Raw genomic sequence first — 24,104 nt, forward strand, 5'->3', positions numbered from 1 at the left:
AGATTAATGGTACACTTACATAGGTTTACAGGGGTTTTACAGGCAGGTGGATTTTGATTGAAGATTAAAGGGAAGGAGGCCCACCCCCGTGAAAATCAAGGGGATGAAGAGAGGTTAATTATAAAGATCCTAGTCAGCATGCAAATGCGTGTAACTTTTTATACGTTTTAACATTATTGGGGGACACATCAATCATATCTCCTCGAGATGTCCATTCGACCCAACTCCCAGTTGTGACCTTCTTCAATCAACTCCAGAAGAAAAATGATAGCCCCTCCATTCCACAATGTAGTGCGTCCGCGCTTCCCGAGATCTAAGTTTGACCATAAATTTAACCAACGAGACCGACTGCGGCGGGAGCAAAAATTATACGGACTGCGGCGGGCGCACTACATTGTGGAATGGCGGGAGTACTCGCTTCGTTTTTATTTAGTCCGCGTATTAGCTTTAGTCAAAGTCAAGCTGCATAAACGTTGACCAAATTTATAAAAAATATTAACATATAAAATAACAAATCAATACCATTAGATTTATTATTGAATTTATTTTCACATCATATAGATTTGTTATAGTAAATGTTTGTATTTCTTTATAAACCTGATCAAACTTTACGAAGTTTGACTTTAATCAACTCTAATATGCAGAGTAAATAAAAATGAAGAAAGTATTGTCGCCTCCTGCTCTGTTAGACTATGTATAGCTTCTGTACCTATGTACGTATATGGTACATATTGTAACACAACCATTATATATAATGAGATAAGCCACCCCTAGAGGGTTGTGCTGGTTCCCCAAAATTTATTGTCTTACATGGTATCACGCTAGGTTACGATCGCTTCCGCTTCTAAACCCTAATACCCGCACCGCCGCCGCAGCCGCCGCCGCCTTCACCGCCGCCGCCGCGCCACCGATCGCGCCGCCGCCATGTCGAGCGCCGCCACCACCGGTTCCACTGCTGCGGGCTTCCTCCCGGCCTCTCTTGCGGCTCTGCTCAACCTCCCGCTCGATGCCGTCTCTGTTCCGGCTCCGATCGGGACAAGGAGCATCGGCTCCGTCTTCTCCACGCCGCCGGCGCCCTCGCTTGGGCGTGACCTCGTGGTCCACACCGCGGCGCCGCCGTCCGCTGCGGACTCCGTAGGCGTCGTCCCGCCGCTCCTGCCGCAAGCGGATCACACTGCCCCGCTGTCGGGGTTGGCGGCGTCTGCCCCGGCCGCGGGCCTTGCGGCGTCCGCACCGGCCGCGAGCTTTGCGGCGCCCGCCCTGGCTGCGGTCCCGCATCCTCCCGCATCGGCTTCGGTGCCTCCGGCTGCCTCCATGGTGTTTGCACTCCAGGCAGCCACCTCGATGGGATTGTCTTCGCCGCCGCCGTTTCACTTCGGTCATCTCATCACCATCAAGCTCTCCGCCGACAACTACATCTTCTGGTGTGCGCAGGTTCTCCCGCTCTTGGGGAGTCACTACCTGCTAGGCTACGTCGACGGGTCGCTTCCCTGCCCACCCGCGCTGGTAGACAGCGTGCACGGTCCGGTCTACAATCCGGCCCATCGCGTCTGGACGGGGCAGGACCAGGCGAACCTCTCCTCCATCCAGGGGTCGCTCTCGGCGGCAGTTGCCGGCCTTGTTGTCTTCGCGAAGACGTCTCATAAGGCCTGGACCATCCTTGAGCGCACCTTTGCAGCGCAGTCCCAGGCTCGTGTCTCTGCACTCCGTCGTCAGCTTGGAGAGTGTCAGAAGCTTGACTCCACTGCCACTGAGTTCTACAACAAGGTCAAGGGCCTCGCCGACACATTGGCCTCCATTGGACAGCCCCTCACCGACTCCGAGTTCAACTCGTTTATTGTCAATGGTCTTGATGAGGAGTATGATGCCTTAGTCGAGATCATCAACGAGCGGGGCAACTCGACACCCATGCTGGCACACGAGGTTTTCTCTCGGCTCCTTCTCACTGAGCAACGGGTCGAGACTCGCCGCACCAGGGGCACTGGCTCCCTCTCGGCCAACGCCGCCACCAAGGGTGGCCGCTCTTCTTCATCACCCCGGTCTCCCTTGGGGCTGCCACCGTCGCCCACCTCGGCCCCCCCACCTACTGCGACCTTACCGGGGGCTGGCGGTCCACGTTGTGTCAGCTTTGTGGCCGCGATGGGCACTGGGCCTCCAAGTGTCATAAGCGCTTCCAGCGAAGCTTCCTTGGTCTTGGCAATGACGGCAAAGATACACGCAACAATGCCCATCAGGTCGCCATGGCTGATCGTCCCGCGCCGCAGAAGCAACAGGGACACACTCAGTCCTACTCCATCGATCCACACTGGTACATGGACTCTGGGGCGACAGAGCATCTAACCAGCGAGATGGGGAAGCTTCACACTCGTGAACCCTATCATGGCTCCGACAAGATCCACACCGCCAATGGAGCAGGTATGCACATCTCTCATATTGGTCAAGCATCTCTTCTCACTAGACATGCCAATAGGAGTCTTCAGCTTCGCAATGTTCTTCGAGTTCCATCTGTGACCCGTAATCTTCTTTCAGTTCCTAAACTCACACATGATAATAATGTGCTTTGTGAATTTCACCCTTTTGATCTTTTTATTAAGGATCGGGGCACGAGGGACATTCTTCTTAGTGGGCGATTGTGCCAGGGCCTCTACCGTCTGGAGCATCCTGGTGTCGCTCGTGTTTTCAGTGGAGTTCGGGTCTCTCCGTCACAGTGGCATGCTCGTCTTGGTCACCCGGCCACACCTATTGTCCGTCATATTTTGCGTCGTCATGAGCTTCCTAGTTTGTCTAGTCATAAAGATGTAGCAGTGTGTGATGCTTGTCAGCAGGGGAAGAGTCATCAACTTCCTTTTTCGGAGTCCAGTCGTGAGGTGAAACATCCTTTAGAACTTGTGTTTTCAGATGTATGGGGTCCTGCTCAGACTTCTGTCAGTGGTCATAATTACTATATCAGTTTCGTTGATGCTTATAGTCGCTTTACCTGGCTTTACCTTATTAAACGCAAATCTGATGTGTTTGATATTTTTGTTCAGTTTCAAAAACATGTTGAACGTCTTCTCAAGCACAAAATTGTTCATGTCCAGTCAGACTGGGGGGGCGAGTATCGCAACCTCAACTCTTTCTTTCAGTCGCTTGGAATAGCTCATCGTTTAGCATGTCCACATACACATCAGCAGAATGGTTCAGTCGAACGTAAGCATCGTCATATTGTTGAAGCTGGTCTTACTCTTTTGGCCCATGCATCTGTTCCGTTTCGGTTTTGGAGTGATGCTTTCACCACTGCATGCTTTCTCATCAACCGTACTCCTACTCGTGTTTTAAACATGAAGACTCCCATTGAGGTTCTCCTTAATGAACAACCTGATTATACCTTTCTCAAGGTATTTGGGTGTGCTTGCTGGCCGCATCTTCGTCCATATAACAAGCGCAAGCTTGAGTTTCGTTCTAAGAAGTGTGTTTTTCTTGGCTATAGCTCTCTTCATAAAGGTTACAAATGTCTTCATGTTCCCACTAATCGTGTCTATATATCTCGGGACGTCGTGTTTGATGAGCATGTTTTTCCCTTTGCCAACCTTCCTGTGTCCACTGTCGAACCACCATCCCTGCATTCATCCTCTGTTGCTTCTGACCAATTTGATGATGTTGCATACTCTCCTTTGCTGTTACCTAACCATGGTGCAGGAACCGGACGTGGAGCTCGTTTGGAGCTGTTGGAGGATTCACCGTCATCATCGTCGTCTTCTGGTGGGCACGTCGATCGCCCTATGTTGCATGGCATCGATTCGCGTGCCCATGCATGGTCACCCGATGAGCCCGTCGCGCCGAGCATCTCCACTGCTCGGTCCGTTTCGCCAGCGGCCGCCGAGTCGCCCGCGGCTCGGCCCGTCACGCCGTCTTCGCCTGCGGCTCGGCCCGTCACGCCTTCTTCGCCCGCGGCTCGGGTCCTCACGTCGCCTTCATCAGCGGATCGGCCCACGACACCGGCCGCGCCACGGCCCACTATGCCGAGCTCGCCATCGGCCCGGTCTGTGATGCCGGAGTCGCCAGCTGCTTCGTCTGCTCTGCCGGTTTCGCCGGTGGGTCGGCCTTCTTCGCCAACCGAGTTCGAGGCTACCGTGACTGGCTCCTCGTCACCGGCTGACTCGTCAACGTCGCCGTCCTCCAGCCCGTTGCAGGCTGCTCCGTCGACCTCGGTGGTTCCTGTGTCCCGACCACATACACGCAGTCGCAGTGGCATTTTCAAACCTAAGGAACGTAAGGATGGTACGGTTGCTTGGTTGGCTGCTTGTTTGGCTGCTGCTGTTGCGGATCCATCTTCTGAGCCTCGCTCATATCAGGCTGCCCTGCGCATTCCACATTGGCGAGAGGCTATGGAGCAGGAGTTTCATGCTCTTCTTCGTAACAAGACATGGACTCTCGTTCCTCCACCACCACGGGTAAATGTTATTGACTCAAAATGGGTATTCAAAGTGAAGAAGCATTCGGATGGATCTATTGAGCGTTACAAAGCGCGACTTGTTGCTCGCGGTTTTCGGCAGCGTCATGGTCTTGACTATGAGGACACCTTCAGTCCTGTCGTCAAGCCTACCACTATTCGGCTTCTTCTCTCCATTGTTGTTTCTCGTGGTTGGTCACTTCGTCAACTTGATGTGCAGAATGCTTTTCTACATGGATTTTTGGAGGAAGAGGTTTATATGAAACAGCCGCCTGGTTTCTCTAATCCTGATCGTCCTGACTATATCTGTCGTCTTTCCAAAGCACTATATGGTTTGAAGCAAGCTCCTCGTGCCTGGCATGCCCGCCTTGCCTCTGCCCTTCGTGCTCATGGGTTTGTGCCGTCTACTGCTGACACTTCGTTATTTCTTCTACAGAAGCCAGAAGTCACTATGTATCTTTTGGTATATGTCGATGATATTATCCTTGTCAGCTCTTCTCAGTATGCTGCTGATGCTCTTGTCTGCTCTCTTGGTGCTGATTTTGCGGTCAAAGATCTTGGGAAGCTTCACTACTTTCTTGGAGTTGAGGTCACTTCTCGTGCTACTGGTCTTGTCCTTACGCAGAAGAAGTACTCCTTGGAGTTGTTACAGAGAGCTGGCATGCTGAAGTGCAAACCGACCACCACACCCATGTCGTCTACCGACAAGATAACAGCTGTTGATGGTGAGCTTTTGTCTCCCGCGGATGCCACAGAGTACAGGAGCATTGTTGGTGGACTTCAGTACTTGACGATCACGAGACCAGATATCTCTTATGCTGTTAACAGGGTTTGTCAGTATCTTCAGGCTCCCAGAGATACTCATTGGGCTGCTGTTAAATGCATTCTTCGTTATGTTCAGTTCACCCTGACATTTGGTATGCATATTCGGCCGACTTCCTCTCGGGTCCTTTCGGCCTTCTCTGATGCAGATTGGGCTGGTAGCCCAGATGACAGGCGATCCACGGGGGGTTATGCAGTATTCTTTGGCTCTAATTTGATCGCCTGGAGTGCTCGGAAACAGGCTACTGTGTCACGTAGCAGTACTGAAGCTGAGTACAAGGTTGTGGCTAATGCTACTGCAGAGATTATTTGGGTGCAGTCTTTGCTTCAGGAGTTGGGTTTGTCTCAACCACAGCCTCCTATTCTTTGATGTGATAACATCGGTGCTACATACCTTTCTGCAAATCCAGTATTTCATGCCCGAATGAAACACATTGAAGTTGACTATCACTTTGTACGGGAACGTGTATCACAGAAGCAACTCCAGATCAAGTTTATCTCATCTAAGGATCAACTTGCAGACATCTTCACTAAGCCTTTACCGCTGCCACAGTTTGAGGCTTGTAGGCGCAATCTTACCCTTCTCAGTTCTTTAGAAAGTGGCTAAGATTGAGGGAGGGTGTTAGACTATGTATAGCTTCTGTACCTATGTACGTATATGGTACATATTGTAACACAACCATTATATATAATGAGATAAGCCACCCCTAGAGGGTTTTGCTGGTTCCCCAAAACTTATTGTCTTACATGCTCCAGCCATTGTTTAGTTTTGCTACTGCTCTACATGTGCTTTTTCTGAAATTTCAATTGTTATTTATGGACAAACCTGGACCCTTGACCTACCCGACATCTTTATAACCCGCCAGTACAGTTGTTGGAAATCGGTCTAAATCCGGACCGGCCCCGGCTGAATCAGCTGATCAGTCGTCCATAGTAACTGGGAACACCTGTGAAACTACTCACAATGGGAAGTAATTTGGACTAATAACATGCATAGGTTACTAGTCTATATTACTACCTCCATAATGAGGAGTGACATATGTGTGGTGTCATGCAACATTTTATTTATTAGCTTCTAGACTTATCTTGTTTTGATATGTATGATGTTACTCATAGATGAGTAACTAGTCATGTTATTTAATTCATCTCTTTTCTTATTAAATCATTGTCACATAAGCAAATTTGCTGACTTGGACCTTATGTTACTGCTGAATTTACTCTATAGGCAGTCTGAAGCTCACCGGCCGATCTCACGGGCCAAGACAGCGCATCGATATTTCTCTTTCTACGGCCTACGTGCATGCATGTGGCATGCCCACAGCCAATGACGGACAATGGGGCTGTTTGGTTCCTGTCCTCGCTATTTTGTGCCTATAGCCTGAAGCTTCCTTGAGATATGACTGGGATGTGTTTGTTTGATGTCCTGAGAATGCGTAAAGTAGCCTGGCCTGGATGCACGACCAACGTAGTTAGCCTGGCTTGGCACCCTGGCTGCTTCATCAGCCTGGGCCAGGCGTCCCTTTTCCCACGCCTGGCGGGAGCAGGAGCTGCCTGGGATTGCTAATCCCTTCAATTAGCTAGTGACGTGACGTTTTCCATTCTAAATTAATACACCTTTTTCATCTGTCAGTTATTCTTCCGTACCAAGGCTGGAGGTCTTTGTTGGGTTTAGTCCCACATTGATTGTGGGAGGAGATATAACACGACTTATAAGACCGAGGGTGTCCCCTCCTAACAGGCTAGTCTTTTGGGGGAAGGGGACTCAAGACCTGAACTCACGGGTGGTCGGTCATGGTTGGTGGGCTGAAAATGCTGGTGTTAGCGGGCCCATGAGTGATCGATGTGTGAGGAAAAGATTGTTGGATTTAGTCCTACATCGGTTGTGGGAGGAGACATAACACGACTTAGGTCGGGCCTGGTTGACGCACATAACACGACTTAGGTCGGGCCTGGTTGATGCAGGTGGATCGAAAACGCTGATATAGCGATCCGAGATTGCGTCGTGCCTGGTCAGGCAGAAAATACCTACTCACTCAGGCTACTTTCAGGCACTATTTTCTACCAGGCAAACAGCCCAGGCCACGATCCAAACTACCCCAATTTCTTCGTACGTGCCATGGGAAGGAGATAAGATGGTCCACACTACACTATATATGATGCTGCTATACATGCTACAAGCTCCAAGCTTTCGCTATGATTACATAGCTTGTTCATTTCCCGTTGTCTTATTACCTTTGTTATACACTATTCACTATCTTTGGTACAAATTCTGTTGACAACACAAATGCATGTGGATTAACTAATAGTCCTTTCGTAGTACTATGCGTTCTCATGCATTATATGTTTCGCTCTCGATCACACCCCTCAACCATACATGCTACTAACGGCTAACAACTTGCTCCCTCTCCTGGACAAACGATATGTCGATTATCTAGTACAAAAAGGGTAAGCTAAAAATCTGAGTTTAGATTTTTAAGCATGATAAATCTAACTTTTTTATGGCAAATTTTGTTGTCACGAGAATGATAATTTGATTTCACGAACACGGCAAATCATTTAGCAAAAAACTGAACATGGCAAGGATTTGCCATGCTTGATAAAAGAATTTCGCCATTCTCGCGCCAACATTGTTTGTCATTCGGGCGTTCAGTTTACCATGCTAATAGTAAATATATGGTATATTCAGGTCTTATGAGAAGATAGAATATTGATAGGATTTACGATCATAACTTGTCTTGTAGGAGTACTTCAAATCTATCTTTTTTATCCCAGTCAAGGCTCAAAACAGTACACCACGTTACACCAATTTTTATTAGCTATGAAAAATTTCACAAGTAATGCGTACGAATATTCGTGGCTTGATTTATTCCATGGAAAATATCAGGACTGCATTTTTTTTACAATAAATATCAGGACTGCAAATTACAGTAAGTAGTAATACTCCGGAAAGAATGGCAGATGCGTTTACGTGCGGTGCGCAAACGTCGGTGAGCACAGCCTCTCGCATTTTCTACAGGGTCGATCGCTAAACCACCAGCCACCCCTACCTAGGCTCTAGGTATCTAGTAGCTAGCTAGGAGTTGTCGCGGAGCCTCTGGAGCAGAGCGCACTGGAGGACGCCGTCGTCCTGGAGCGCAGCGGGCACGTCGACGACGACGTCCTGCACCGTCACGCCCTCCACGCGGTTCACGCACGCGTGCTGCACCTGCAGCTCTAGCGACCTGAGCGCGCCCATCAGCCGCGCCGGCGCGTGTGGGGCTCCTCCCGCGCTCGTTACGCGCACCGCCGCCGCATCCTTCCCCACCATCCGCACCTCCACCACATCGTCGCCGGCCGGGTGGTGGATGGAGCCGGCGTGGCCGCTTCGGGACGAAGAAGCCGATGCGTTCGACACCTCCCAGTCCCATCTCGAGGCGGCCGCCTGCCGACCCTCGTCCTCGAGCTGCGCGACGCGGGAGCGTAGCTCGGCTATGTAGTCGGCGGCGTCGGCTAGGAGGGAGGCCCTGTCCATGCGGGACACGGTAGGCACGGCGGCGCGGAGATCGCAGAACCGGCGGTTCAGCTTGATAGAGTTAACCTTGTTGTCTAGGTATTCATCATGTTTATTTCGTCGCATTAGTTTCATTCATGCATGTAGTTGAAACTTTAGTTAGCAGCATGCACAAAGCTCCGAAGAGTTGCAGCGGCCGAGTCTTGTGGCAGATAGAGTGTGGAGGTAGAAGCGGACGCAGTTAGTCGAGATGTGCGTCAAGTGTGTCGTTGCGTGGGCAAGCTCCTAGTGTGCTACAGACTTGGGAATGACTCAAGCTTGTGACGTGCGTGAGCTGCTGGAGAAAGAAGCGGATCAAGCCGATATGTGTGGCTGGTCCGTTGTGGGCGCGTGCATGCAGAAGTGGAGTAGTGCGTGCATGCAGCTAGGAAGTTGGTTAGTGGGTTAGTGCGTGGGGTGTGTTGGTCGAGTGATTTGGCTATTAAAGCCCATGTATCTGCATTGTGTTTCAGTGTGAAGAAATACAGAAAAGTGGCAAAGTTGTGTGTGCCAAAGTCTGTGTGTGCTCTTCTTCTACCTTCAGTTCGTGAGAGTCTTCTTCTTCCTCCGGCTGCGCCAACATTTGGTATTCAGAGCCATGGTGACTGAAGGTTCGCGCACTCCGTCGCCGGGTCGCCGCCGTGTCTCGGCCTCGCCGGTGGTGCGCCGAGGCCGGAGCCCGACGCGGCGTGGCTGCCGCGAGGTGGTGGTGCAGCAGGAGGTCGTCGTCTACCCGGCGCTGACGGCGACGAACTACTTCGAGTGGTCGCTGATCATGAAGGTGAACATGGAGGCCCAACGCGTGTGGGACGCCATCGAGGGAGGCGGGAGCTTCAGCCGGGACAGGGCGGTGCTTGCGGCAATTCTGCGAGCCGTGCCGGAGGAGATGCACTCCACGCTTGCTGTGAAGGCGACGGCAAAGGAGGCATGGGATGCCATCAAGATCATGCGGGTCGGCGATGCCCGCGTCCGTGAGGCCAAGGCGCAGACTCTCCTCAAGGAGTTTGATGCTGTCCGCATGAGGAGCGGCGAGACCCTCGATGAGGTCGCCATGCGCATGAACGGGATCGCCAACAAGCTGCGCATGCTCGGCGAGAACCTCGACCAGGTGAAGGTCGTCAAGAAGCTTCTCCGCATCGTGCCGTCCAAGTATACCCAGGTAGCTATTGCCATTGAACAACTTCTTGATCTTAAAACCATGTCCATGAAAGAGCTTGTGGGAAGGCTCAAAACGGCGGAGGACCGGAGCGACTTGGATGAGGGCGCCAGCAACTACAACCAGGATGGTGGGAGCCGCCTGCTCCTCACGGAGGAGGAGTGGCTTGCTCGCCCTGCAGCGGCGCCGGCAAGAAGAAGGGAAACTTCGACATACGCAAGGTGCGTTGCTACAACTGCCAAGAGTACGGGCATTACTCCAAGGACTGCACCGAGCCAAGGAAGCAGCGGGCGCTTCTTGCCGCCGCGATGGCCGACGACGAGCCGGGGCTGCTGTGATACTACGGCATGGGAGTTCAAATAAACGACAACAAGTTTAAGGGGGTGATTGATAGAGTTAACCTTGTTGTCTAGGTATTCATCATGTTTATTTCGTCGCATTAGTTTCATTCATGCATGTAGTTGAAACTTTAGTTAGCAGCATGCACAAAGCTCCGAAGAGTTGCAGCGGCCGAGTCTTGTGGCAGATAGAGTGTGGAGCTAGAAGCGGACGCAGTTAGTCGAGATGTGCGTCAAGTGTGTCGTTGCGTGGGCAAGCTCCTAGTGTGCTACAGACTTGGGAATGACTCAAGCTTGTGACGTGCGTGAGCTGCTTGGAGAAAGAAGCGGATCAAGCCGATATGTGTGGCTGGTCCGTTGTGGGCGCGTGCATGCAGAAGTGGAGTAGTGCGTGCATGCAGCTAGGAAGTTGGTTAGTGGGTTAGTGCGTGGGGTGTGTTGGTCGAGTGATTTGGCTATTAAAGCCCATGTATCTGCATTGTGTTTCAGTGTGAAGAAATACAGAAAAGTGGCAAAGTTGTGTGTGCCAAAGTCTGTGTGTGCTCTTCTTCTACCTTCAGTTCGTGAGAGTCTTCTTCTTCCTCCGGCTGCGCCAACATTTGGTATTCAGAGCCATGGTGACTGAAGGTTCGCGCACTCCGTCGCCGGGTCGCCGCCGTGTCTCGGCCTCGCCGGTGGTGCGCCGAGGCCGGAGCCCGACGCGGCGTGGCTGCCGCGAGGTGGTGGTGCAGCAGGAGGTCGTCGTCTACCCGGCGCTGACGGCGACGAACTACTTCGAGTGGTCGCTGATCATGAAGGTGAACATGGAGGCCCAACGCGTGTGGGACGCCATCGAGGGAGGCGGGAGCTTCAGCCGGGACAGGGCGGTGCTTGCGGCAATTCTGCGAGCCGTGCCGGAGGAGATGCACTCCACGCTTGCTGTGAAGGCGACGGCAAAGGAGGCATGGGATGCCATCAAGATCATGCGGGTCGGCGATGCCCGCGTCCGTGAGGCCAAGGCGCAGACTCTCCTCAAGGAGTTTGATGCTGTCCGCATGAGGAGCGGCGAGACCCTCGATGAGGTCGCCATGCGCATGAACGGGATCGCCAACAAGCTGCGCATGCTCGGCGAGAACCTCGACCAGGTGAAGGTCGTCAAGAAGCTTCTCCGCATCGTGCCGTCCAAGTATACCCAGGTAGCTATTGCCATTGAACAACTTCTTGATCTTAAAACCATGTCCATGAAAGAGCTTGTGGGAAGGCTCAAAACGGCGGAGGACCGGAGCGACTTGGATGAGGGCGCCAGCAACTACAACCAGGATGGTGGGAGCCGCCTGCTCCTCACGGAGGAGGAGTGGCTTGCTCGCCCTGCAGCGGCGCCGGCAAGAAGAAGGGAAACTTCGACATACGCAAGGTGCGTTGCTACAACTGCCAAGAGTACGGGCATTACTCCAAGGACTGCACCGAGCCAAGGAAGCAGCGGGCGCTTCTTGCCGCCGCGATGGCCGACGACGAGCCGGGGCTGCTGTGATACTACGGCATGGGAGTTCAAATAAACGACAACAAGTTTAAGGGGGTGATTGATAGAGTTAACCTTGTTGTCTAGGTATTCATCATGTTTATTTCGTCGCATTAGTTTCATTCATGCATGTAGTTGAAACTTTAGTTAGCAGCATGCACAAAGCTCCGAAGAGTTGCAGCGGCCGAGTCTTGTGGCAGATAGAGTGTGGAGCTAGAAGCGGACGCAGTTAGTCGAGATGTGCGTCAAGTGTGTCGTTGCGTGGGCAAGCTCCTAGTGTGCTACAGACTTGGGAATGACTCAAGCTTGTGACGTGCGTGAGCTGCTTGGAGAAAGAAGCGGATCAAGCCGATATGTGTGGCTGGTCCGTTGTGGGCGCGTGCATGCAGAAGTGGAGTAGTGCGTGCATGCAGCTAGGAAGTTGGTTAGTGGGTTAGTGCGTGGGGTGTGTTGGTCGAGTGATTTGGCTATTAAAGCCCATGTATCTGCATTGTGTTTCAGTGTGAAGAAATACAGAAAAGTGGCAAAGTTGTGTGTGCCAAAGTCTGTGTGTGCTCTTCTTCTACCTTCAGTTCGTGAGAGTCTTCTTCTTCCTCCGGCTGCGCCAACACAGCTTTTCGCGGCGCTGCCGCTCGGCCTCGACGTGACTGGGGGTGGGACCCTCCGGCCGCGGCCCCGGCTTCCGCCCACGCCGCTTCTTCGTTGAAGCCTGGAGGCTCGCCGGCGGCAGCTCGGAGTCCGGGGAGAGCGACCAGCTCCCCTCAGGCCACAAGTAGTCTCCCTCCTCGCTCTTGGCCGCCACGACGACGTCGCCGAGCAGCCATTGATCGGGGACCTCGCAGGAGGTAAACTCGAGGACCTCATAGTGGTTCTCGTCCGCAGTGGCGAGCTGGGGAGGCGGCGGCGGTGGCAAGAAGGATGAGCACGGGGAGAGCAGCTCCTCCATATGTTTTGCTGCTCCCCTGACCGAAGAGCTCGAAGTGTCTCCCAGTCCCGGGAGTCGGAAGCGTCGGTATTACCTGGTACAGTAAAAGGGGTCTACTAGTGTGCCAAGCTATCGTCTGGCCCATCTGTCTCATGCAAAAGATCTATAGGCCTGGTGCAATGGAGACAAAGAGATTGGCGGAATCACTGTTGAGTCGAATATCTCCAATGTGTATATGCCCGATCTGTATTTTGTCTCCGCTGTTTTGGGATTTGATGTTTAACTGATGATGCCCAAGCAATCCGGCGTGCCCGTCGGTGCACTAGATAGCTAGCTTTTCCGTAGTGCCGGGCCTGCCGGCGAGGGGCGCGAAGCCAGGCAGGAGACTGTTTAGGATCAGTTTAGCTAGATGACAATCGACTGAATTTAAAACAGGGACCAGTCGATTTTCAAGGGTTGGCCGGAGTGAGCCGGAGGTAAGGAAGGAGAAGGAAGGGGCTCGCCGGAGTGCTACCCCATTATCTATCTTAGGGTTTCGGGTGGCGGCGGTGGTGGACAGCGGTGGTGGGGGCGGTGATGCACTTCGCCGAAGAAAAAAACTAAACGCGGCCGAATCTAGAGGGATGGCCGAGGGTGGCGACTAGACAGACGGTGGGGGCGGTTCCGGGGAGGTCAGGGCGGCGAGGCTGCGCGGGAGCGCCGCCGGCTGCGGGTGATGGTCGAAGGTGGTGGTCGAAGGTGGTTCGGCCGGCGGCCCGAGCGGCATGTGAAGAAGAAGGAGAAAAGCTGGAGGTAGAAGAAAGGCCAGGCGCCATTGGATATGGATCGGACGTTCAATATTGACCGATTGGCCCAATTTCAAAAACTCAGTCGACTGATGTGTAGTCTAACCCGTTTAGGATTCATAGGGCTGGAGGTGTCAATTTCGGGAAGGAGAATTGGGAAAGAAGAGGCGCATCAAGATTTGTGAAGTACACGTGGCATTTTCTAAACAGTCTTACAAGATGAAACGTGAGACCAGGTCGTATAGTATTATTTTCCCATGGCTCTTACGCCTTGGCCCCCTTTTTTATAGGAAGGCCTTCACGGCTAGCTTTATTAACTCAAATCGAACTTACATCATCTGCTAACAAAAGAATAATAAAGCTAGGAGGTGTATCCGACCAGAAAGTCGGTGGATTACTCCTCCTAAACCTAGCTAGCTCATGAGCAACCAAATTTGACTCCCAGTTACAATGTTCAACAAGTACCCTCCCGAAATTAGAAACTAGACTTCGACATTCATTAAGTATAGGTGCTGCAACCATTGAGCACTAGTAGACAACATGGCTTTGCTCACAGCTCGATATACACATTAGTCCCGGTTGCATTAGGAACCAGGATTAATGTGAGCATTAGTCCCGGTTCGAGCGGCTAAAGGCATTAGTCTCGGTTCAAATGAGACCTTTAGTCCAGGTTTGAGATACGAACGAACCGGGACTAAAGGGTGTGATGCCCTTTAGTCCCGGTTCGTATCTCAAACCGGGACTAAAAATAGACCTTTAGTCCCGGTTTGAGACACGAACCGGGACTAAAGGTTGCGATGCCCTTTAGTCTCAGTTCGTGTCTCAAACCGTGACTAAAGGGGTTCGTGTCTCAAACTCTACCCCCCCTTATCGCCATTTTAATTTAAAAGAAATAAAAGAAAATGGTAAAAACTTCAGAAAAAATAAAATCCTTCGAGATGTAGTTATATTACTACATTTACTAGTTAGTAAAATTTAAAAACTTAAATTTGGGCATGTTTTGCAAAAAAGTGTTATGAAAAAGTAAAACGGCTATAACTTTTGCATACGATGTCGGAAAAAAAAGTATAATATATCAAAATGTTCAGCACAAAAATCCACATTTGATTTTGACTGCCATAGGCCGTTTTGCAAATTTTTAGAATCCTCAAATTATAAAAGGAAAAAAAGTTATGCTCAGATTTCAGTTTTTTTTAATTTTGATCAAACGGTGGTCAAACTACTTATTCAAGAAATATTAGTGTTACTAAATAATTATTCAATAATATTAGTGTTACTAAATAATTATTTCGATTTTTTGAATTTTGGTCAAATCTGGTCAAACTACTTATTCAAGAAATATTAGTGTTAACAAATAATTATTGTTTTTTAGAATAATAGTTTCAAACTCAAACGGTTAAACGTGTGACTTAATGCTCAAACTAAACTCTTGGGGGTTAATAGGATTGACAGCTTACTATTGTCAGGAAAACAACAAGTGTAGACTTGAAAACGAGGGGGAATAGAACTCGGAAGTTAAGCATACTCAGGCTGGAGTAGTGAGAGGATGGATGACCGGCCGGGAAGTTAAATGATTTGGAATGACAAGGGATGATTAGAGATTAGAGATTAAATTGAGCAGTGATGAGGGGTGATTAGAGATCAAATAATTTAGGAAAAAAAATCAAAACAAATTCAATTTTTCCCCAAAAAATAAAAAAAATCAAACAAATTCCTTTAGTCCCGGTTGGTGTTACCAACCGGGACTAAAGGTGGAGCTCCACACAGCGGCCACGTGGAGGACCTTTAGTCCCGGTACGTAACACAAGGGGACTAAAAGGGGCCTTTAGTACCGACCCTTTAGTCCTGACTTCAGAACCGGGACTAAAGGCCCGTTTTCTACTAGTGGAGTAACCCTCGTTCAAATTCAACGCCTCTACCATGGTCACATTATTAGTCTGGACAATTATGTTGGCACATCCAAGACTCTGAATAAGCATTAGCCCTTGACGCAACGCTTCTGATTCGGCCGAGACCACATTGGCTACATGCTCCATGCAAGCAGTTTATGTGGAGCCGTGTGTGCCGTGCGATGCTAGACGTACAGAGGATTTTTTTAAGATTTTACGGAGGTTTAGAATTGAAAACAAGATGAGGAAGGGCCTGTCCCAGTGAATTTAGAAGGGGAAGAAAGATTTAGTTAGGAAAGATCTGCAAAACGCCTGTAAAAAACCAGTGGTGTAGGATTATTGGTGTGTGCCGCTCTGGGATTATTGGTGTGTGCCGCTCTACATGTACAGGGAGTATCATGCATATGATACACGGTATCTTTATACGGTGATGTTATTGTGTAGTACTCCCTGGGAGGGCATTGCACAATGAAAGGTTTTTAAGGTAATTTATATAGTCATAGGGCTAGCAAATTGTTTGAGGAAGCATGTCAAATCATGTGCAAAAAATGTACCAGGCGGATTTGCCATCCTGGTTAAACAAAATTGCCATCCGCAAACAACACAAATTACCATGCAAATCGTTCGCAGTTGTCATGCCGCCCACGAACGTTCGCTGGTTAACCGGTCCTCTTTATAATGCATTGGTATATGTTGCTTGTAGCTAGCTTTCGCTTTGATTACACAACTTGTTTCTTTCCCGTTGTCTTTATTACATTTGTTATACCCTATTCACTATCGATGGTGCAATGCTGTTGACAACACAAATGCTTGCATCACATATTGGAATGGATTAATTAATTGTCCTATCATTATACTACACGTTCTCATGCATTATATGTTTCACTCTCGATTGCACCTCTCAACCATACACTCTACTAACGACTAACAACTTGCTCCCCCGATTCCCTGGATAAAGATATATTGATTCAAACATTCAAATCTGACCTGGTTAGCAAATTTGACAAAATCTAGAAGTTAAAAATTTGATGAAAGAACACTCTGCTTATAAGACAAGTTCTCCCCCAAAAGATTGCAATGGGTATTATTAGCATGGGTTGCTGGAACTTATGGATCCAAAGAAATGGCAACAAGAATGAAACCCCTGAAAGTGATCCCTGATGCTTTAAGAAGAAGCGGGATCTTATGCTGGCCAAGCATAGAGCCAAAGAGAAGAACAAAGAATGCCTTGATCAACATATTGCTTTCCTGTTCTGATTTTGTTTTATCTTTTGCTTGTACATAAATTTTGTTTATATTAATGAGAAGAATTGTTCTACAGTCACTGGGCAAAGAAAATTAAACATTCGTTTCGAACTTTAGTTTTCAGACAATGTGATATCATGTACAAATAATTTGTTGCATTGGAAAGAAGTAGGGATCGTTAGCTCTTTATGCTTCTGGCCAAAAATGGTTAGAAATTACATTTGTCAACAAATCAAAAGATATACTTTTAATAAAATATAATACTCCCTTCAATCCATATTAATTGTCGTTGACTAAGTACAAAAGGGAATACATAATTTCCTAGTTACGTTGAAGACATAAAATTTTGTGTCCAGCTTATAAGGCGAACTAGAGGGAGTAAGTATATTTGTACTTCTCGCTACATGTAGGGTTAGGTGATAGCCTGCAAGTGCATAGGGTTTAGTTGTAGCATTTTCGAAGTAGGAGTATCAATCTCACAAGAAGCACATGAATCATTCTTTAGCCCTTTGCAAAGTACGAACGATGTGCCTATAGATTGTAAGTGATCCAAAACAGTAATAATAGTAAGGTTGCAAGTGTAAAGGTGAATAAAATAAGCTGACATAAACGACAAGTAAAATGACTATGCTTGATACAAACAATTAAAAGAGTTCCAAGGGGGTCCAGAATCCCCACTAGTGTCCATCTATGGCGGTGCCTAAACACAAAGCTATTTCGTTGATCCTCTCACCGGATGGGCTCTGGTGGCTGGGTTCTGCCTTCTGGGCGAGTTTCTGGAGTCTCCGTATGTCTGACCCACGATCCGCTTCGATGTGGTGAAAATAGCTGATCTCCCAAAGGCGGCGGTTGTCGGTGTCAAAACCGGCGGATCTCGGGTAGGGGGTCCTGAACTGTGCGTCTAAGGCTAATGGTAATAAGAGGCGGAGGACACAATGTGTACCCAGGTTCGGGCCCTCTCGATGGTGGTAATACCCTACTTCCTGCTTGATTGATCTTGATGATATGAGTATTACAAGAGTTGATCTACCACGAGATTGTAGAGGCTAAACCCTAGAAGCTAGCCTCTGTTTATGATTGTTGTCGTCCTACGGACTAAACCCTCCGGTTTATATAGACACCGGAGGGGGCTAGGGTTACCCAGAGTCAGTTACAGAGAAGGAGATCTACATATCTGAATTGCCAAGCTTGCCTTCCACGCAAAGGAGAGTCCCACCCGGACACGGGACGAAGTCTTCAATCTTGTATCTTCATAGTCCAACAGTTCGGCCGAAGTATATAGTCCGGCTGTCCAAGGACCCTCTAATCCAGGGCTCCCTCAGTAGCCCCTGAACCAGGCTTCAATGACGATGAGTCCGGCGCGCTGATTGTCTTCGACATTGCAAGGCGGGTTCCTTCTCCGAACACTCCATAGAAGATCCTGAATATGAGGATCGTGTCTAGCTCTGCAAAATAATTTCCATATACCACCGTAGAGAGCACAATATTCCACAAATCTAATCTGCTGAAATCTTTTCATAGCATGACATCACGCCGCGGCCCGGTCATCATGAACCATTTTTCCCAGCCTGCCACTGCACGTGTTGCGAGGCAGTTTTATTGGCACGTCTTGTCGAAGCAGAGATCGTGTTCCCCTTATTACGGGATTCTCATCAATACGGGTGTGGGTAACCCAATCGTGCTTGTTAGTATGACTCCTCGATTTTAGGCAAGTTCCAAATGGCCACGCGGAGGATGCTTCATATTCACCCTCTTTATAAAGGGACCAAGGCCTGTCCTTTTCTTCCCACGCTCGATCCTTCCCTTCCCCCACCTCGAGTTCCAACACCCAAGGCTCAGGCTAAGCGCTTCGGATCTTCAACCATGTCCGGATCCAACCTTCAGGGCCGGTGGATGGCCTCCTCTATCACAGAGGAGGATATCAAGAAGCTTAGGGAGGGCAGGTATCTGACCGCCAAAATCCCGCACAGGTTGCCTGCTCAGGGGCAGGTCATCCCCACTCCCAAACCCAACGAGAGTGTCGTATTTGTTTCCCACTTCCTCCGAGGGTTAGGCTTTAGTCTTGATCCTTTTGTTAGAGGGCTCATGTTCTATTACGGGCTAGATTTCCATGATCTAGCTCCAGATTCCATCCTTCACATCTCGTCATTTATCATCGTGTGTGAGGCCTTCCTCTGCATCACCCCACACTTCGGCCTATGGCTCAAGACCTGCAATGTGAAGCCGAAGATGATCGACGGGCGACACGCGGAGTGCGGGGGCGCTATAATAAGCAAAGGCACCGATGCCCTATGGCCAAAGGGTTCCTTCCCGGAGGTGTCCGACTTATGGCAACGGGAGTGGTTTTACATCACAGCTCCCCGAGGCACAATGCGGGCGGCCGCCCCTGCCTTCCGCTCAGGCCCTCCGCCTCAACTGGCGTCATGGTTCAACAAGGGGCTGGACTGGGGGGGGGGGCAGTTAATGACGTGCTAACATTGCAAAGCCGCATCCGAGATCTCCTCAAGAGGGATGTCAATCTTGTCAAGGTAATGCAAGTAATGCTAGTTTGTCGGGTCCTGCCATGCCAACATCGATCTCTCTGCATGTGGGAGTTCAACCCGGAAGGAGCGCGAACTATTCAACAATTCTTCGGCGTGACGCTCGAAGGGATGTATGGATTGTTCTTCGGATCACGAATAAAGTGTTCGGACACCATCGAGGATGCGGGTCTCAACTGCAACCGTCCAAATACCCAAGTAACTAATTCCGCAAATGAACATGCCGTCTTTATATTTGTCATAACATCATTCTAAAAAATTGCTCTCGGCCAGGACTGGATAAGAAAGGCGGAGAGGATCAAGTGTTCGTCCCCCCTTCCCGAAGTCTCGCCGGATCCTGTACTAACCAGGATGCTTGAGCGCGCACCCTATCAAGTGCCATCAGGAGAAGATTGTTAGGGAATGTAGTAATTTCAAAAAAATTCCTACGCACATGCAAGATCATGGTGATGCATAGCAACGAGAGGGGAGAGTGTTGTCTACGTACCCTCGTAGACCGTAAGTGGAAGCGTTATGACAACGTGGTTGATGTAGTCGTACGTCTTCACGATCCGACAGATCCAAGCACCGAACGTACGGCACCTCCGAGTTCATCACACGTTCATCTCGATGACGATCCCCGGACTTCGATCCAGCAGGGTGTCGGGGATGAGTTCCGTCAGCACGACGGCGTGGTGACGATGATGATGATGTTCTACCGACGCAGGGCTTCGCCTAAGCACCGCAACGATATGACCGAGGTGGAATATGGTGGAGGGGGCACCGCACACGGCTAAGGAACGATCACGAAGATCAACTTGTGTGTCTAGAGGTGCCTCCCTGCCCCCGTATATAAAGGAGGGAGGGGGGAGGTGCGGCCGACCCCCTAGGAGTGCGCCTGGAGGAGTCCTACTCCCACCGGGAGTAGGACTCCCCCCTCTTGCCTTGGTGGAGAAGGAAAGGGGGGAGGGGAAAGAGGAAAGGGGGGCGCCGCCCCCCCTTCCTTGTCCTATTCGGACTAGGGGCGAGGGGGCGCGCGGCCTGCCCTGGCCGGCCCTCCTCTTCTCCCTCATGGCCCATGTAGGCCCAATAACCCCCCCCCCCCGGGGTGGGGGGGGGGTTCCGATAACCCCCGGTACTCCGGAAAAATCCTGATTTCTCCCGGAACGATTCCGATATCCAAATATAGGCTTCCAATATATCAATATTTATGTCTCGACCATTTAGAGACTCCTCGTCATGTCCGGGATCACATGCGGGACTACGAACAACCTTCGGTACATCAAAACATATAAACTCATAATAAAACTGTCATCGTAACGTTAAGCCTGCGGACCCTACGGGTTCAAGAACTATGTAGACATGACCTAGAACTATTCTTGGTCAATAACCAATAGCGGAACCTGGATGCTCATATTGGCTCCCACATATTCTACGAAGATCTTTATCGGTCAAACCGCATAACAACATACGTTGTTCCCTTTGTCATCGGCATGTTACTTGCCCGAGATTCGATCGTCGGTATCTAATACCTAGTTCAATCTCGTTACGGGCAAGTCTCTTTACTCGTTACGTAGAGCATCATTCCGTAACTAACTCATTAGCTACATTGCTTGCAAGGCTTATAGTGATGTGCATTACCGAGAGGGCCCAGAGATACCTCTCCGACAATCGGAGTGACAAAACCTAATCTCGAAATACGCCAACCCAACATGTACCTTTGGAGACACCTGTAGAGATCCTTTATAATCACCCAGTTACGTTGTGACGTTTGGTAGCACACAAAGTGTTCCTCCGGTAAACGGGAGTTGCATAATCTCATAGTCATAGGAACATGTATAAGTCATGAAGAAAGCAATAGCAACATACTATACGATCAAGTGCTAAGCTAATGGAATGGGTCAAGTCAATCACATCATTCTTCTAATGATGTGATCCCGTTAATCAAATGACAACTCTTTGTCCATGGTTAGGAAACATAACCATCTTTGATTAATGAGCTAGTCAAGTAGAGGCATACTAGTGACACTCAGTTTTGTCTATGTATTCACACATGTACTAAGTTTCCGGTTAATACAATTCTAGCATGAATAATAAACATTTATCATGATATAAGGAAATAAATAATAAATTTATTATTGCCTCTAGGGCATATTTCCTTCAGTCTCCCACTTGCACTAGAGTCAATAATCTAGTTCACATCACCATGTGATTTAACACCAATATTCACATCTGTATGTGATTAATACCCATCGTTCACATCGTCATGTGACCAACACCCAAAGGGTTTACTAGAGTCCATAATCTAGTTCACATCGCTATGTGATTAACACCCAAAGAGTACTAAGGTATGATCATGTTTTGCTCATGAGAGAAGTTTAGTCAACGGGTCTGTCACATTCAGAGCCGTATGTATTTTGCAAATATTCTATGTCTACAATGCTCTGCATGGAGCAACTTTAACTAATTGCTCCCACTTTCAATATGTATCCAGATTGAGGCTTAGAGTCATCTGGATTGGTGTAAAAGCTTGCATCGATGTAACTCTTTATGACGAACTCTTTTATCACCTCCATAATCGAGAAACATCTCCTTAGTCCTCACTAAGGATATTCTTGACCGTTGTCCAGTGATCTACTCTTAGATCAAAATTGTATTCCTTTGCCAAACTCAGAGTAAGGTATACAATAGGTCTGGTACACAGCATATCATACTTTATAGAACCTATGACTGAGGCATAGGGAATGACTTTTCATTCTCTTTCTATTTTCTGCCATGGTCGGGTTTTGAGTCTTACTCAACTTCACACCTTTGCATCGCAGGCAAGAACTCTTTCTTTGACTGTTCCATTTTGAACTACTTCAAAATCTTGTCAAGGTATGTACTCATTGAAAAAATCTTATCAAGCGTCTTGATCTATCTCTATAGATCTTGATGCTCAATGTGTAAGCAGCTTCACCGAGGTCTTTCTTTGAAAAACTCCTTTCAAACACTTCTTTATGCTTTCCAGAAAATTCTACATCATTTCCGATCAACAATATGTCATTCACATATACTTATCAGAAAGGCTGTAGTGCTCCCAGTCACTTTCTTGTAAATACAGGCCTTTCCAAAAGTCTGCATAAAACCATATGCTTTGATCAACTCATCAAAGCGTATATTCCTACTCCGAGATGCTTGTACCAGTACATTGATGGATCGCTGGAGCTTGCACATTTTGTTAGCACCTTTAGGATTGACAAAACCTTCTGGTTGCATCATATACAACTCTTCTTTAAAGAATCCATTGAGGAATGCAGTTTTGACATCCATTTGCTAGATTTCATAAAATGTGGCATTTGCTAACATGATTCGGACAGACTTAAGCATCGATACGAGTGAGAAAATCTCATCGTATTCAACACCTTGAACTTGTCGAAAACCTTTCGCAACAAGTCGAGCTTAGTAGATAGTAACACTACTATCAGTGTCCGTCTTCCTCTTGAAGATCCATTTATTTAACATGGCTTGCTGATCATCGAGCAAGTCAATCAAAGTCCATACTTTGTTCTCATACATGGATCCCATCTCAGATTTTATGGCCTCAAGCCATTTTGCGGAATCTGGGCTCATCATTGCTTCCTCATAGTCCGTAGGTTCATCATTGGTCTAGTAACATGACTTCTAGAACATGATTACCGTACCACTCTGGTGCGGATCTTACTCTAGAAGATCTACGAGGTTTGGTAGCAACTTGATCCGAAGTTTCATGATCATCATCATTAACTTCCTCACTAATTGGTGTAGGAATCAGTGGAAATGATTTCTGTGATGAACTACTTTCCAATAAGGGAGAAGGTACAATTAACTCATCAAGTTCTACTTTCCTCCCACTCACTTCTTTTGAGAGAAACTTCTTCTCTAGAAAGGATCCATCTTAGCAACAAATAACTTGCCTTCAGATCTGTGATAGAAGGTGTACCCAATAGTTACCTTTTGGTATTCTATGAAGACGCACTTCTCCGGTTTGGGTTCGAGCTTATCAGGTTGAAAACCTTTTTCATATAAGCATCACAACTCCAAGCTTTAAGAAAAGACAGCTTAGGTTTACTGCTAAACCATAGTTCATACGGTGTCGTCTCAACGGATTTAGATGGTGCCCTATTAAACGTGAATGCAGCTGTCTCTAATGCATAACCCCAAAACGATAGTGGTAAACCGATAAGAGATATCATAGATCGCACCATATCTAATAAAGTACGATTACGACGTTCGGACACACCATTACATTGTGGTGTTCCAGATGGCGTGAGTTGCGAAACTATTTCACGTTGTTTCAAATGAAGACCAAACTCATAACTCAAATATTCGTCTCCACGATCAGATCGTAGAAACTTTATTTTTCTTGTTACGATGATTTTTCCACTTCACTCTGAAATTCTTTGAACTTTTCAACTATTTCAGACTTATGTTTTATCAAGTAGATATACCCATATCTGCTCAAATCATCTGTGAAGGTTAGCAAATAACGATACTTGCCACGAGCCTTAACACTCATCGGATCGCATACGTCGGTATGTATTATTCCCAATAAGTCAGTAGCTCGTTCCATTGTTCCGGAGAACGGAGTTTTAGTCATCTTGTCGAAAAGGCACGGTTCGTAAGCATCAAATGATTCATAACCAAGTGATTCCGAAAATCCATCTTTATGGAGTTTCTTCATGCGCTTTACACCGATATGACCCAAACGGCAGTGCCACAAATAAGTTGTACTATCATTATCAACTTTGCATCTTTCGGCATTAATATTATGAATATGTTGTCGGGACCCCGACTCAATGCCACATCGATCTAGCATGTAACACCTCATATCACTTTGCGGCCTCACGCACGGTATCCCCACGGTGTCGTCTTACCTTTGCCCGGGACCGTTTGCGCATTTTGGCACACGTATATGATGGTGTCGCTAGCATCCATATGATAAGGA

The 24,104-nt window shown here is 48.4% G+C and overlaps 1 protein-coding gene across 1 annotated transcript; it reads right to left on the minus strand.

Moving 5' to 3' along the window:
* Positions 1–8,327: 8,327 nt before the first annotated feature.
* Positions 8,328–12,801, minus strand: LOC119305899 (transcription factor bHLH14-like). The gene is made up of 2 exons (XM_037582295.1): positions 12,393–12,801; positions 8,328–8,820 (listed from the first exon to the last, which is right to left on the minus strand). The coding sequence occupies exons 1-2, from the start codon at positions 12,719–12,721 to the stop codon at positions 8,328–8,330; spliced, it is 822 nt and encodes a 273-aa protein (XP_037438192.1). The 5' UTR covers positions 12,722–12,801.
* Positions 12,802–24,104: the final 11,303 nt, after the last annotated feature.

This window comes from Triticum dicoccoides, chromosome 5B (genome assembly GCF_002162155.2).
Source record: "Triticum dicoccoides isolate Atlit2015 ecotype Zavitan chromosome 5B, WEW_v2.0, whole genome shotgun sequence".
NCBI lineage: Eukaryota > Viridiplantae > Streptophyta > Magnoliopsida > Poales > Poaceae > Triticum > Triticum dicoccoides.

What these genes read in the sequence shown, in the direction of transcription:
- LOC119305899 (XM_037582295.1), bottom strand. Translation starts at nt 12,721, where the DNA reads ATGGAGGAGCTGCTCTCCCCGTGCTCATCCTTCTTGCCACCGCCGCCG. An exon ending in GCCGAGCGGCAGCGCCGCGA is followed by an intron (nt 8,821 to 12,392) that starts AAAGCTGTGTTG and finishes GGTTAACTCTAT; the next exon opens with CAAGCTGAACCGCCGGTTCT.